The sequence below is a fragment of the Phascolarctos cinereus genome, unplaced genomic scaffold (assembly GCF_003287225.1).
Source record: "Phascolarctos cinereus isolate Bilbo 61053 unplaced genomic scaffold, phaCin_HiC Scaffold_1;HRSCAF=81, whole genome shotgun sequence".
In the NCBI taxonomy this organism is placed as follows: domain Eukaryota; kingdom Metazoa; phylum Chordata; class Mammalia; order Diprotodontia; family Phascolarctidae; genus Phascolarctos; species Phascolarctos cinereus.
The window spans coordinates 36,650,592-36,663,388 of NW_027555514.1; the positions used below are offsets into that span (position 1 = coordinate 36,650,592).

Here is a 12,797-nt window from a genome sequence, read left to right on the forward strand (position 1 = left end):
TTGGTCCAGTGACATTGGCCTCCTGGCTGCCCCATGGTCAAGATATCCCATTTCTCTGCTCCAGACATTTTTTCCTGGCTGTCCTCCATGCCTGGGACACTCTCCTTCCTCCTCTCTAATGACCTCCCTGGCTTCTTTTACATCCTAATTCAAATCCCATCTTGTACGAGAAGCCTTTCTTAACCCCTCTTAATTATTTTCTATTTATCTTGTATATAGTTTTTTTGTCTTCCCTATGGGATTGTAAGCTCCCCAAGAGGAAGGACTTTTTTGCCTCTTTTTGTATCCCAAGAGCTTAGCACAGTGCCTGGCACATGGCAGGCACTTAATACATGTTTATTGATTTAATTGGTTGTAAGTCACTCAGCCTCACTGAGGCTCAGGAAACTCTCAAGACTCATCTCCTAAGTCACTGGCAGATTGTGAGAGAGATCTATGGTGGTACCAGGAATTTCCCACGCTAACAGACACAAATCCTTTGCATACTTGTGTATTCCCCTGGCGATCCCTCAATCTTAGCAGAATTCACATCTCTAACATAATCAGGAACACTGCTGATTTTCCCCTCCTTCTTCATTCTCTCCAGATGGGGCCAGGGAAGGTGTTGAGCGCTTTTAATCTTTCAAAATACTGAAAAGCCATCTTGGTTTGTTATAAGTGGTAATGCAGTCTCAAGTAAAGAAACGGATCAGAGACTCACTGATTTGTGAAAACCAGTTGTTCGATGAAAAACCTAACTTGGCTACACAACAGTGTCATCTCCTCTCAGCCTTCTGATTTCCTTCTGCCTTTTCCTACTGGGCCATGGCATCCTTGGCTGACTGGGCCATCAGAAGCATTGAGCTAAGGGCTGAAGGGTTGGACATCAATCAGTCCCCATGAACTAAAATCATCAAAAACCTTATAATAAAAATGAAGTCAAAACAACCCAGAGATACATGGTCGACTAAGCTCTTGGCTGAGGTATGATCTATTCTTAAAAGTAGTAGGATAGGGGCAGCTAGGTGACTCAGTGGACAGAGCTACCAGCCTTGCAGTCAGTGGGAACCTGAGTTTAAATCTGGCCCCAGATACCTGCTAACTGTGTGACTCTGGGCAAGTCACTTAACCCTGACTGCCTCAAAAAAAAAAAAGTAATAGGCTAGATGGAGAGCTGGCCTCAGAACATAGGAAGATCTCCATTCATGTCCTGCCTTTGACGTGTGGGACCTTCCCCAGTCGATGGCTTCTCTCTTCAAAGCCATCATTTTTTTTATAACTAGAAAATAAATAAAAAAGTTAAACTTTAGTTAAAAGCTTTTACTGGTATGGGAGAAATATCATAAAACTTTGTTTTTTAATGTGAACACATCACTTCACACAATGAAAAACTATTTACAATGTGTTGCTTGCAATTTGGTCACTTGTACATTCGAAAGACAAGTTTGCAGAAACGCTCCGGCGGAAATCACACACATCTGGAGATGGAGGCCTGAGGATCGATCGCTCGTCTTCCTTGTACCCCACGGGGTCTCCCGGAGTGCCCTGAGACGTCAGGGAGCACCGTCCAATTACATTCTCCTTTTTAATTATGGCTCAGCAAGCATACCCCCCCCAAATCATTTGTCACCCTTAATACCTCGGATCAGCAGAAAATCACACACCCAGACAAATGTGTTGGCTCCCCCCCCCCCCGCTCCCTCCAACACCATTTGTCAAGCCACGCCAACTGTAATGCTTTTGTTCAAGAAAAACGAGTTTGTTTCTCAATGGAACTATGACGAATGATCTGTTCTTCGCACTGTTACTGAATTATGACATCTGTTACACAAATATAGCATATTTTGGCCAGTAACATAATTTCTTTTGAAACAATTTATTCGCCTTCACACGCAGAATTGCTACGTACATTCACAGTTGTAATAGACTGCAATGAACTATTCCAGTTGTGCTTTAAGATTCCAAACAGAATTTTCATTAGTGAGTGCAAAGCCAGTGTCTGTCCCGTGCGCCTACAGTTGGTCCTAGAGTTATAAACTCCATAATGACTAGGCGAGAGCTCCATCATTCTCCGTTTTCATCGTTGGCTTTTTCCGGGATGACCTCCAGGCTCCTCCTCGTCTTGGGGGCCGAGTCCGAGTTTTCGGTGCCTGGTTTATTCAGTCCACAGGAGAGAGCAGCATAATGGATTTGTTTCAGGTTCTCCAATGTCTCATTTTTAGCATATTTCAGAAGATCAGCCTGCCCCTGGAAGAACAAATGCACAGATATTAGTTATGGGTGTTTCTGCAACAGCAGCCTGGAAAGCAGGCAATTTGTCCACTGTAACCAAAATATTTTGAGGTAGGGAGATACCATATTTCTTTCTCTCTGGCATTGCATCCAAATGGTTGGATCAACTTCCAGAAAACAGGAGTCCGTTTTTCCCCCAAACTGTTTTCAATAGCATTTCTGAAGGAGTCTGGGAAATAAAGATGTAATCTGTCTGGGAAGAAAACTCTCCCCATGGTCGTCATTTCCCTGACCTTTCACACTCTTACTCTTCTTTCTTGTATTATTTCTCATCCTTCCCCCAACTTTTCTTTCTTTTAAAATTTACTTTTTTGAAGCCAATAACAGCTTTCCCACAAAGGTTAAGAGCTGGTTACTCATCATTTTGTGCCCTGAGAAATATTTCATAACCAAATATTTAGGCCTTTTATGACCCAATGGGACAGTAAGGCTCCCTGAGGACCCAGCTCAGCTAGGATGGCAGGATTTCAGGCCTGGATCTTCTATTCGCTCATCCCAGAGACTCACTGAAACACAGAAATTCCTACTTTTGGTGTGGGGATGATGGTGGCAAATGTGTTCAGTGAATTGTGAGGAAATGAGAGAAATTAGAAATTTAGAAAATGTGAGAAAAGGACTACGTGGTCAAACTAAGCTGCTGACCTTATATTGATTTATACTTTAATAGATGGTTCTAAAAATATTTTGACAATTGTATTTCAGTATAACTGGCTTTCTTTGTAATCCTATGTATTTTATTTTACGTAAAACATAATACTTAGAAGAGGCCTACTTATACGTTTTACTAGATTGCCAAAGGGGTCCATGACGAAAAAAAGGTTAATACTCCCTGCTTTTATCTGTCATCTGCCAAATGTTGACACTCATTCTACTGGTAAAGATGATCAATGTTCAACACTTTAAGGCTTGCAAAGTGCTTTGCTAAATACATTATCTCATTTGACCTTCAACACAACACTATGAGGTAGATGCTATAATTATCTCCTACTTATAGGTGAGGAAACTGAGCCATAGAGAAGTTGAATGGCTTTCCTGCTGTCACAGAGCTAACAAGTATCTGAAGAAGAATCCAAACCCCCATCTTCCTTACTCTTAAGTCCAATGTGCTCACCTATTATGCCATGCTGCCTTTCGAGAGGACAACCTACCCACATCTTCTCAACCACTAAGATTCTTGTCCACGTGCTACCATACACATGGTAGGATCTACCCAATGGGCTGGAAACTATGCTCTAATTCTTTAAAACAAACAAACAAAAAAACTCAGTCTCCCTATCTCTCCCTTGCTAGAAGAACAGGTTTGACCTACTCCATTTCCAACCCTGGGCTAGTTTACCTTCTTTTAGACAATCTAATGGCTCCCCACTAGTGAGGGCTCACCCCTGTGGTGCTGACCATAGTGCAGACACTCAATCTGAATAGCCCCTGGCACCTTAGGACTCCTGAGGTCGAGAGTTTGGCCAGGCTCTGCCTCCCTGGGCCCAGGGATGTAGGCATGGGCTATTATATCCAGTGTGTGCAGCCCTCTTAATGTTTCCTGCATACCAGCAGAAGGCTAGGGCTGCCCATCAGTTATGCCTCACTCTTGCTACATGACTGGTCCTCCTCCCTCTCTAGTCATATATGTCCTCGATGAGATTTATTTATAGTTTCTATTTCTAGTCATCAATTTAGGCTCTTTATAGTTGTTCTTTATGTTCATTAATGGACATTAGTCAGTAAATGATCATATTAGTGAATGGAAAATCTGATGTTGGGCTGACTTCCGCCACAATTTCTGTTTCTCTCCTCTTTGTTCTTTTCCTCCTTTCCTTGCTTCCTACCCATAATGCCTTTCTACTCACATGATCCCTCTTAGTTCTATCACTTCAATTGTTGCCTCACTTACCTCTTCTATTGGCTACATTATCCTTCTTTCCTCCTTGTTCTTTGATTGGCTTCACAACCCCCACTCCCTTCCTTTCCCTTTCCTGGAACAATCCCTCCCTTTTCTCTTCAAACTTTGTGGTTTACCCCTAAATTTGATTCCTGTAAGACCCAGAGTTGCTTTGGGTGGTCCTCCCTCAGGTAAAGTCCTTCTATAGAACTGATGTCCAACACACAGGGCCAGCTGCAAAGAATAGGGACAGGTAACGCTTACAGAATCATCAGTTTCCCCTCCCTGGCAGCCAGCTGCAGGAGAATTGAGCTTTAGCTCCTGGGGGGACAAATTGCAGGGCCATTTTAAGCTTCTGGGAGAGTTGAATGAACTCAGTGGTGGGCTATTTACCACTCACCATGTCTGATTTTCCTGTCATATACGAGTCCTTTAATTAGTGACTATAAAAAGACCTCAGTTCTCTGGCTTAAGTTTGATTGGATACTGCTTTTCTTTTATTCATTTTCCTTTTTATTTGGTTATTCATCGAACATGTTAATTTAAAAACCACATTCACATCTCAAAACCAGTACAAAATATCTAAAGATTTCATTGAATGGATACTCGATTTGAGGACAGTTTAAAATTTCCCCCCCAACATTAATAATACAACACATTTTAATATCTAAAAAAATAATAACTGGGCTTTTGCCCAACATAATCTCTTACTTCTAAATAATGACAAATACCAATTAAGCTCAAGGTAAGGTCTGGACAGGATGATTCTATGATGATCACTTCTTTCTACTCACACAGCCTCTGTCCTGATTCTATATTAGGAATGTAAAGCTGGTTCAATATTAAGAAAACTATAAGCTTAATTAACTATATTAATAACAAAATAAATAAAAACCATGTGATTATATCAATAGATGCAGAAAAGGCTTATTAACAAAATGCAACACCCCTTCCTATAAAAAACACTAGAAAGCATAGGAATAAATGAACCTTTGCTTAAAATGATAAATAAACATCACTAAAAACAAGTGCTACCATTCATTAAACATATGGAAGATAAACTAGAATCCTTTCCCAAAAAATCCAGGGCAAAACTATGATGTCCACTGTCACCACTTCTATTTGTCACAGTATGGGAAATGCTTGCCATCACAATAAGAGAAGAAATAGAGATTCAGGAAATGATAACGGGTAAAGAAGTAGCAAAATTAACAACTTTTATAGATAATAATAATAATAATAATAATAATAATAATAATAATAGCTAGCATTCACATAGTGCTTTAAGATTTGCAAAGCATTTCCTATATGTTAACTTATTCAATTAGATTTGATCAGATGATATGATGGTGTTCTTAAGAACCAAAAGAGTCAACTAAAACATAAATGGAAACAATAACTTCAGCAAATTTGAAAGATACAAAAGGAATCTACACAAATCATCAGCGTTACTGTATAATACCAATAAAAACCAGCAGGATGAGAAATTCCATTTGAAACAACTACAGAATGTATAACTTGCTTGGGAGTCTAGCTACGAAGATACACATGAAAACCACATAAATACAACTATCAACCACTGTTTAAAGAAATAGAGAAAGACCTAAATAATTAGGAAAATATTATTTGTTCATGGGTAGGAAGAGTCAAGATAATAAAATATTGACTAGATTATTTACTTATTCAATGCCACAATCAAACTACCAAAGGATTACTTTGTAGAACTAAAAAAAATAATAACAAAATTCATATGGAGGCAAAAGGTCAAGAATCTCAAGGGAAATAATGAAAAGTGGAGATTAGTAGCATCAGATTTCATACAATTCTATAAAGCAGTGATTCTCAAAAAGTTTGGTACTGGTTAAAAAATAGAGATTGATCAAGGAAACAGATTGGATATACAATATACAGAAGCAAATATACCTAGTACCTAAGTATTATATACATAGGTAATGTATACTGTAATTGTAATAATGTATATTATATACATATATCCAGAAATATATATCTGTATCTATCTATCTAGACCTCAGCTACTGTGATAAAGGACTCACTATTTGATAAAAACTGCTAGGAAAATTGGACAGCAGCATGGAAAAAATAAGATTTAGGCTACCACCTCACACCTTATGTCCAGATAAATCCTAAATGCATATGCGACCTGGATATAAAAAGTCATCTGCCTTAACAAATTAGAGAAACGTGGAAAAAATTACATGCTAGCTCTCTGGGAGGAAGAAAAGTTTGTGACCAAAAAAGGTAGAGAGAAGATCATAGAAGATAAAGTAGATAATTGAGATTAGATAAAATTAAAAAGTTTTTGCACAAACAAATCCAACAAAGCTAAATGAGAAACAATTAATTGGGGAAAAAATCTTTGCAAACAAGTTTGTCTGATAAAAGTCTCATTTCCAAAACATATAGGGAACTAATTCAAGTTTATAAGAATAAGAGCCATTTCCCCACTGATAAATTGTCTAAGGCTACAGTTGTGCAGTTCTCAAGGGAAAAAACCCAAGCTATCTACAGTCATATGGAAAAATGCTCCAAATTACTACTAATTAGAGAAATACACATTAAAACAATTCTGAGATTCTACCTCTCATCTATCAGTCTGGCAATGATGATCAAAAAGGAAAATGATAAATATTAAAGAGGCTATGGGAAAAGAGGCATATTGATGCACTGTTGGTAGACCTATGAATAGGTACAGCCATTCTGGAAAACAATTTAAAATTAGACACAAAATGTTACTAAACAGTGCACTCCCTATGACCCAGCTCTACCACTGCTGGGTCTATACCCAAGAGATCAAAGAAATACAAAAGTTCTTATATGCACAAAAATATTTATAGTAACTCTTTTTGTGGTAGTAAAAAGTGGGAGACCAAAGAGATGGCTATCAATGGAGAAATGACTGAATAAGTTGTGGTATATGAATGTCAGTCAGTCAGAAGGTGATGGGATGCTATGGTGCTATAAGAAACAAGGACTCATATGATTTCAAAGAGCCATGCAAGGACTTGTATGAACTATTGCAGAATGAAATGATCAGAAGAATAACTTAAACTGACAAAAAATAAAATGAGCACAACCAGGGGAACAATGTGTACACCAACAGCACTACAATGACAAATGAATTTGAAAGCAAATGATGATCAATACGATGATCATTCATGATTCCAGAGGACCCAGGATAAAACAGGCTATTCTCCCCCTGAACAGAGAAATGATGTATTTAGCGTGCAGAATGAGACGTATCTCTTTGTATACAGCCAATTAGGGAAATTGTTTTGCTTGACTATGCAGGTCTGCTACCAGGAATTTGTTTATCTTTCATCTCTTTTTTTCTAATGGAGTAGAAGGAAAAGAAAAAAGCTTTCTGTTAATTAAAAAAAAAATTGAAAAATGAAGGCACTATACATTTGGACAGCACGCACTTTCTGATGAGGTGCTGTTATGTTTTTGCTCAATTGTTTTACTGTGTTACAAAAGATCTCTCACAGATTAGGGGATAATCGGTAAATGTTTTTAAAATAAAAACAAAAACATCAAAAAGCTTTAAAAATAAAAATAACCCCCAATTAATTGATTAATTGATACTGGGGAGCTGGTAAGTAGTTAATTGGTTTAATTAATACTTAATAGCATGCCTGATAGGGGCTCATGAACACTACTAAAAACACCTTAGTTTCTCAGGGTTTCCCCTAAAAATATGAGAAGAAAAGTCAGTGCCCCTGTTGTGCCTGAGGCTGCACTGGGGAAAGTAGCCCTTGAAAGGGCACTACTCTTACATATAGATATTGACAGAGTGTAAGCTCCGTGAGGGCAACCCTAGAACAGTGCCTGGTGCTTAATAAAGATAATACTTCTTGATTTATTGCTTGATTAACTGGAAGGCACCTGCAGTTGATAACAAAAGGAGAGTGGAAGGAAGAACAAATGGGAAATTTCATTCTTGCAGGCATCAGGTTCAAATGAAATTGTTTATTTTTTTTAAAGCAGAAACAAGCTCAGTTCCAAACATTATGACTATGAGAGATAACTCAAAATGGGAGACTTGAATCATATCTGTGATGTTCCTGTTTTAATGTTGATGTTTAAGATCAGTGGGAACATTATGGAAATTAGCTGAGATGAGACACAAAATCAGGAATTGGGTGAGTGTGCTGAAGTCAGAAACTGATAATATTCAATAACATTCTTGCCAAAATGACACCGAAAAGGGCATTTACTGAATATGTATGAGCCAGGAGTAAGTATGATGAGAAAAGAATGAAACAATATTTGAAAAGAACAATAACAACAAATGGTTGGATAGGCTTAATTTCATCAGAACCCTCAGAATGTAATGCACTGGGAATAAAGATTGTTTATCTTACATTAGGAAAGAAATGGGTTACTGCTTGTTCTGTTTCCTGAAAGTCCAGAAGATGACGTGTTAAAATGAGATCCTTCCAGCCCTTTCAAATGAAATTGTCATCAACTGAATGTCAAAATTAGAAATGGTGAGCCAACTATGTGCAAAGTGAGTACACCCCAAAGTTGCTAGAACTGCTACTTTTATCAGACTTTGCAAAATGTAAATACATATTTTAATGGGATGATATCCACTTAAGACCTAGTATCTAAATTCTTTATTTAGCCATTTATACCTTACATTGCCTCTTATCAAGGCTAGACCTTGCATAAAGAATACTGATTCATGAGTTCAGGTTGAAAATGTTCTTATGACAGTGTGGTAAAATGGAAAGGAACATTGGGGTCTGGAATCAGAAGGCATGGGTTCGAACCTCACCTTAATTACTTACTGGCTGTGTGAGCTTGGGCAAGTCACTTCTCTACTCTGGACTTCAATTTCCTTATCTGTAAAATGGGGTAGTTGGACTCGATGACCCCAAAGGTCATTTCCAGCTCTAAATGCATGCTTTTATGGTCTGGTCAATACTGAGTTTCCCAAGCTTAAATAGGCCTTTAGGGCAATCTGTTTGGGGACTATGCCCCATGTTAGGTCCATGAGGCAGCTAAGTAGCTCAATGAAAGGAACACTGAACCTGGAGTCAGGAAGACCTGAGTTCAAATCCCCCTTCAAACACTAACTAGCTGTATAATCCTGGGCAAGTCATATCATCTGTCTGCCTCTATTTTCTCCTCTATAAAATGGGGTTAATAATAACATCTACCTCCCAGGGTTGTTTGTCCTTTGTTTGTCCCAGAATATAAAATATTTGTAAAGCGTTTCGCAAACCTCATAGCATCCTGTAAACGACGCAAATGATTCTATGATTATCATGCTATGAACATAACAGCTCACATTTGCAATCAGCTTTGTTGCTTTGCAAAGTGCTTTGCTCACAACAATCTAGCTGAGGACCAGAGAGGTAAAAGGTTGTCAGAGGTCCCATACTGGTCTTTTGCTCTGAGTTATAGACCTTCCCATTGAACCACATTAACATGAGACCAAAGGAACCTCTACATCCTTGGGCAGCTATTGAGCAGGAGGGTGTTCCTTAAAATAACAACAACAACAACAGGGCCTATCAATTTATATAGCTCTTCAAGGTTTGCAAAGAGTTTTACAAGCATTATCTCACTGCATCCTCCTAACAGCCCTGGGAGGGAAGTGCTATCATTATTTTTATGATTATTCCCATTTCACAGATGAGGCAGAAGTGCAGACAAAAGTGAAGTGACTTCTCCAGGGTCACACAACTATAAGTGTGTGAGGTCTCATTTGAACTCTGGTCTTTCTGACTCCAGCTCCAGCAGGCTGGTCACAGCCCCATACGACCTTTTATTTTACTAAGTGTATCTGGGACCACACCAGGTATTTCTCAGGGTGTGAACTTGCCTAGCTCATGAATGACTCTAGAGGAAGTCTATACATATTTCCTTCTGTCTGGTACGCATAATTTCAAGTCTCTTTTCACATTGGCTGCTTTGGTTCATTCAATTCAACTCAACAAGCAATTATTACATGTCTGCTATGTGCCAGACACTTTTTTTAAGTACTATGGATACCAATACAAAAATGAGACCTTCCCTGCCCTCAGGGAGCTTACATTCTACCAAGGGGGATACACAATGAGCACAGATAAATACATACAGTAAATCAAGTCAAGCACTTACTACTTTAGATTTGGGTCTGAGGAATTCTTATAGCAAACACATTTTGGAATGTTTTCATTCTTAGAAATTGTCTACCTCTGCCTTGTTTGGACCTTTATAAGTGATGTGGTCTAAGGACTGTCCCACATTTGGTCTCCATTCTCAACGACCTTGGGAGCGAGGCATGAGGGCTCTGATTCTGACCTTTAGAAGATATTTGGTAAAGATATGGGCCAATGACCACCTCTTGGCTGCCAATGACTCCCTATGGGTCCAATGAGGGAGCAACATATTGAAAGCTACCATGATGGCCGCCATCTTGTGTTCTGGGGCCCACGAGGAGAAGTTTTAAGGCCACCAAGTAGATAACGGCAACTTGTGTGTCAACAACTGTGGCTCATGAGGATGAAGAGGGGGAACATTTCTAAGAAGCATTCCATATGACTTTCCAAAGTAAGACACAGAAACTTTCATACTCAGTGACCTCAAGACAAAGATGAGAAGAGGATCACTCAAGCAATCAACAAGTATTTCTGAAGTGTTATTAGGTACACAGTACCTTGCTAAACTGGGGGGAATTTAAACAACAACAACCCAAAATAGCCCTATTCTCAAGAAGCTTACACTCTAAGGGAGGAGACATGAACATCAATAGGCATGGATAGACGAGTCACAGCAGATGGAGGGTGACCTAAGAGAGGAAGGTGGGGGATCGGGACAAGCCTTCTGGAAAAGGTAAGGTCAGAGATGAGTCTGGAAGGGAGCCAGGGATTTTGAAGGAGAGGTGGAGAGCAAGAGCAGTCCAGGCACGGAGGGCAGAGATGGGAGATGGAGGGGCCCATGGGAGGACAGTAAAGTAAGGAGGCTTGTGTGAACAGAAAAGAGGGATATGTAAGAAGATTAGGAAGATGGGAAGAAGCTGGGTTATAAATACCAAAGAGAAGAGTTTCTGATTGGTTCTAGGGGAATGGGGAGCCAAACAAGTTTACTGAGCAAGGGAGTAACATGGTCAAATCTGTACTTTAGGAAAGAGTGGGGAAAGAGAAGAAAGAGAAGAAAGAAGAGAGAGTGAGAGAGAGAGAGAAAGAGAGAGAGAGAGAGAGAGAGAGAGAGAGAGAGAGAGAGAGAGAGAGAGAGAGAGAGAGAGAGAGGAGAGAGAGAGAGAGAGCGAGCATAGTCTGACTAAAGGCCTAAAGTGGATGTAGGGGGTGAGAGAGTTAAATAGAATGGCCAGTTAAGAGAGGACAAAAGCCTGAAATTCCTGTCCTCCCTCCCTCCTCTGAGGATTACCACAACCCCTCCCTCCCTCCTTGAGGGCTTCGGGTCCCCACAGCTCTGCTCTAATTCTTCTCCTCTAAGGTAGAAACCCCAAGAGAACAGAGGGGGGCAGGGGAAGTGTTCTACTTAATTCTGCTTTATCTAATCACCTTCTGGCTAATCCCCCTAAGGCCTCCCTGAAACCAAGCTCAACTCAATTCCCCTTTATTCAAACCTTTATTCAATCACTTTATTCAATCACTTCCCCCCCCCAACCAATTCCACTAAAGCCTCTCTCTGTCCCCCAGGCCCTAAAATGGCTTGGGCCTGAGGGTTGCAGGGTAGAGCATGAGGTGGAAGAGGAGACTTGACCCTAGGACCCTACTCCAATTGACTTGCAGAGGTAAGCTCAATATACCTTTCTGGGAGGAGACCAGAATTATTGCTTTCTTCCTCTGGTGCCATTTGTTTGCCTCTGTTAGCCTAAATGAAAGGGTATCACCCAGTACACTAGGGATATCTATCTTCATCCCTTGATATTGCCTAAATACTGATGGCCATTTCTTGTCTAGCCATGTACTGGCTCATCTTTTTCCTTGTCATACATTCCCTGAGAGGAGAAACATAGCAGAGTAAACTGAGGACTGAGAGATGGAAGGAGAACCAGCTGATTGAAAAGATGCTGAGGCCAGAGGTGGAAGGTAGTATAAAGAAAGGAAAGGATCAACTGTCAAATACTATAGAGTTCACCGAGAATGAAGTTACCAGATTTGGGAAGTGGGAGCCATATTGAGAACTTTCACTCAGTTTCAGTAGATTAGTTGGTGGAAGTCACAAAAGGAAAGTGACATTTTTCTATGTTGTTAGGTACTTTTGTAAAGGCAGCTGGAGGCTCAATGGATAGAACCCTGGGCCTGGAGTCATGAAGACCTGAGTTCCAATCCAGCCTTAGACACGTCTTAGCTGTGTGACTCTGGGCAAGTCACTTAACCTCTGATTGCCTGACAAAATGGATCACCTGGATCTACTAGAAAAGGAAATGGCAAACCATTCCAGTATCTTTGCCAAGAAAACCCCCAAGGGGTCATGAAGGGTCAGACATGATTGAAACAACAGAACAACAAATGTACTTTTAGACATAGTCATCGTTGCATGGTGTCTCCTTCGTTAGACTGGGAGCTCCTTGACAGCAAGGATTGTCTTTTGCCTTTTTTTATGCTTGCTGACTAAGGTGTAATTAATAATAGGCAGCAGCAAGTATAGATAATTTTTTTCTTTTTTGTCA

The 12,797-nt window shown here is 39.8% G+C and overlaps 1 protein-coding gene across 3 annotated transcripts in view; it reads right to left on the minus strand.

The window, feature by feature from the left end:
- Positions 1–1,284: 1,284 nt before the first annotated feature.
- The window catches only part of PLCL2 (phospholipase C like 2), a 235,856-nt gene continuing 224,343 nt past the window's right edge, over positions 1,285–12,797 (minus strand). For all 3 annotated transcript variants that reach the window (XM_020987210.2, XM_020987211.2, XM_020987212.2), the window contains one exon: positions 1,285–2,226. In XM_020987210.2, coding sequence (XP_020842869.1) covers positions 2,044–2,226 — 183 coding nt within the window. In that variant the 3' untranslated portion in view covers positions 1,285–2,043. The remainder of the gene's footprint in view (positions 2,227–12,797) is intronic.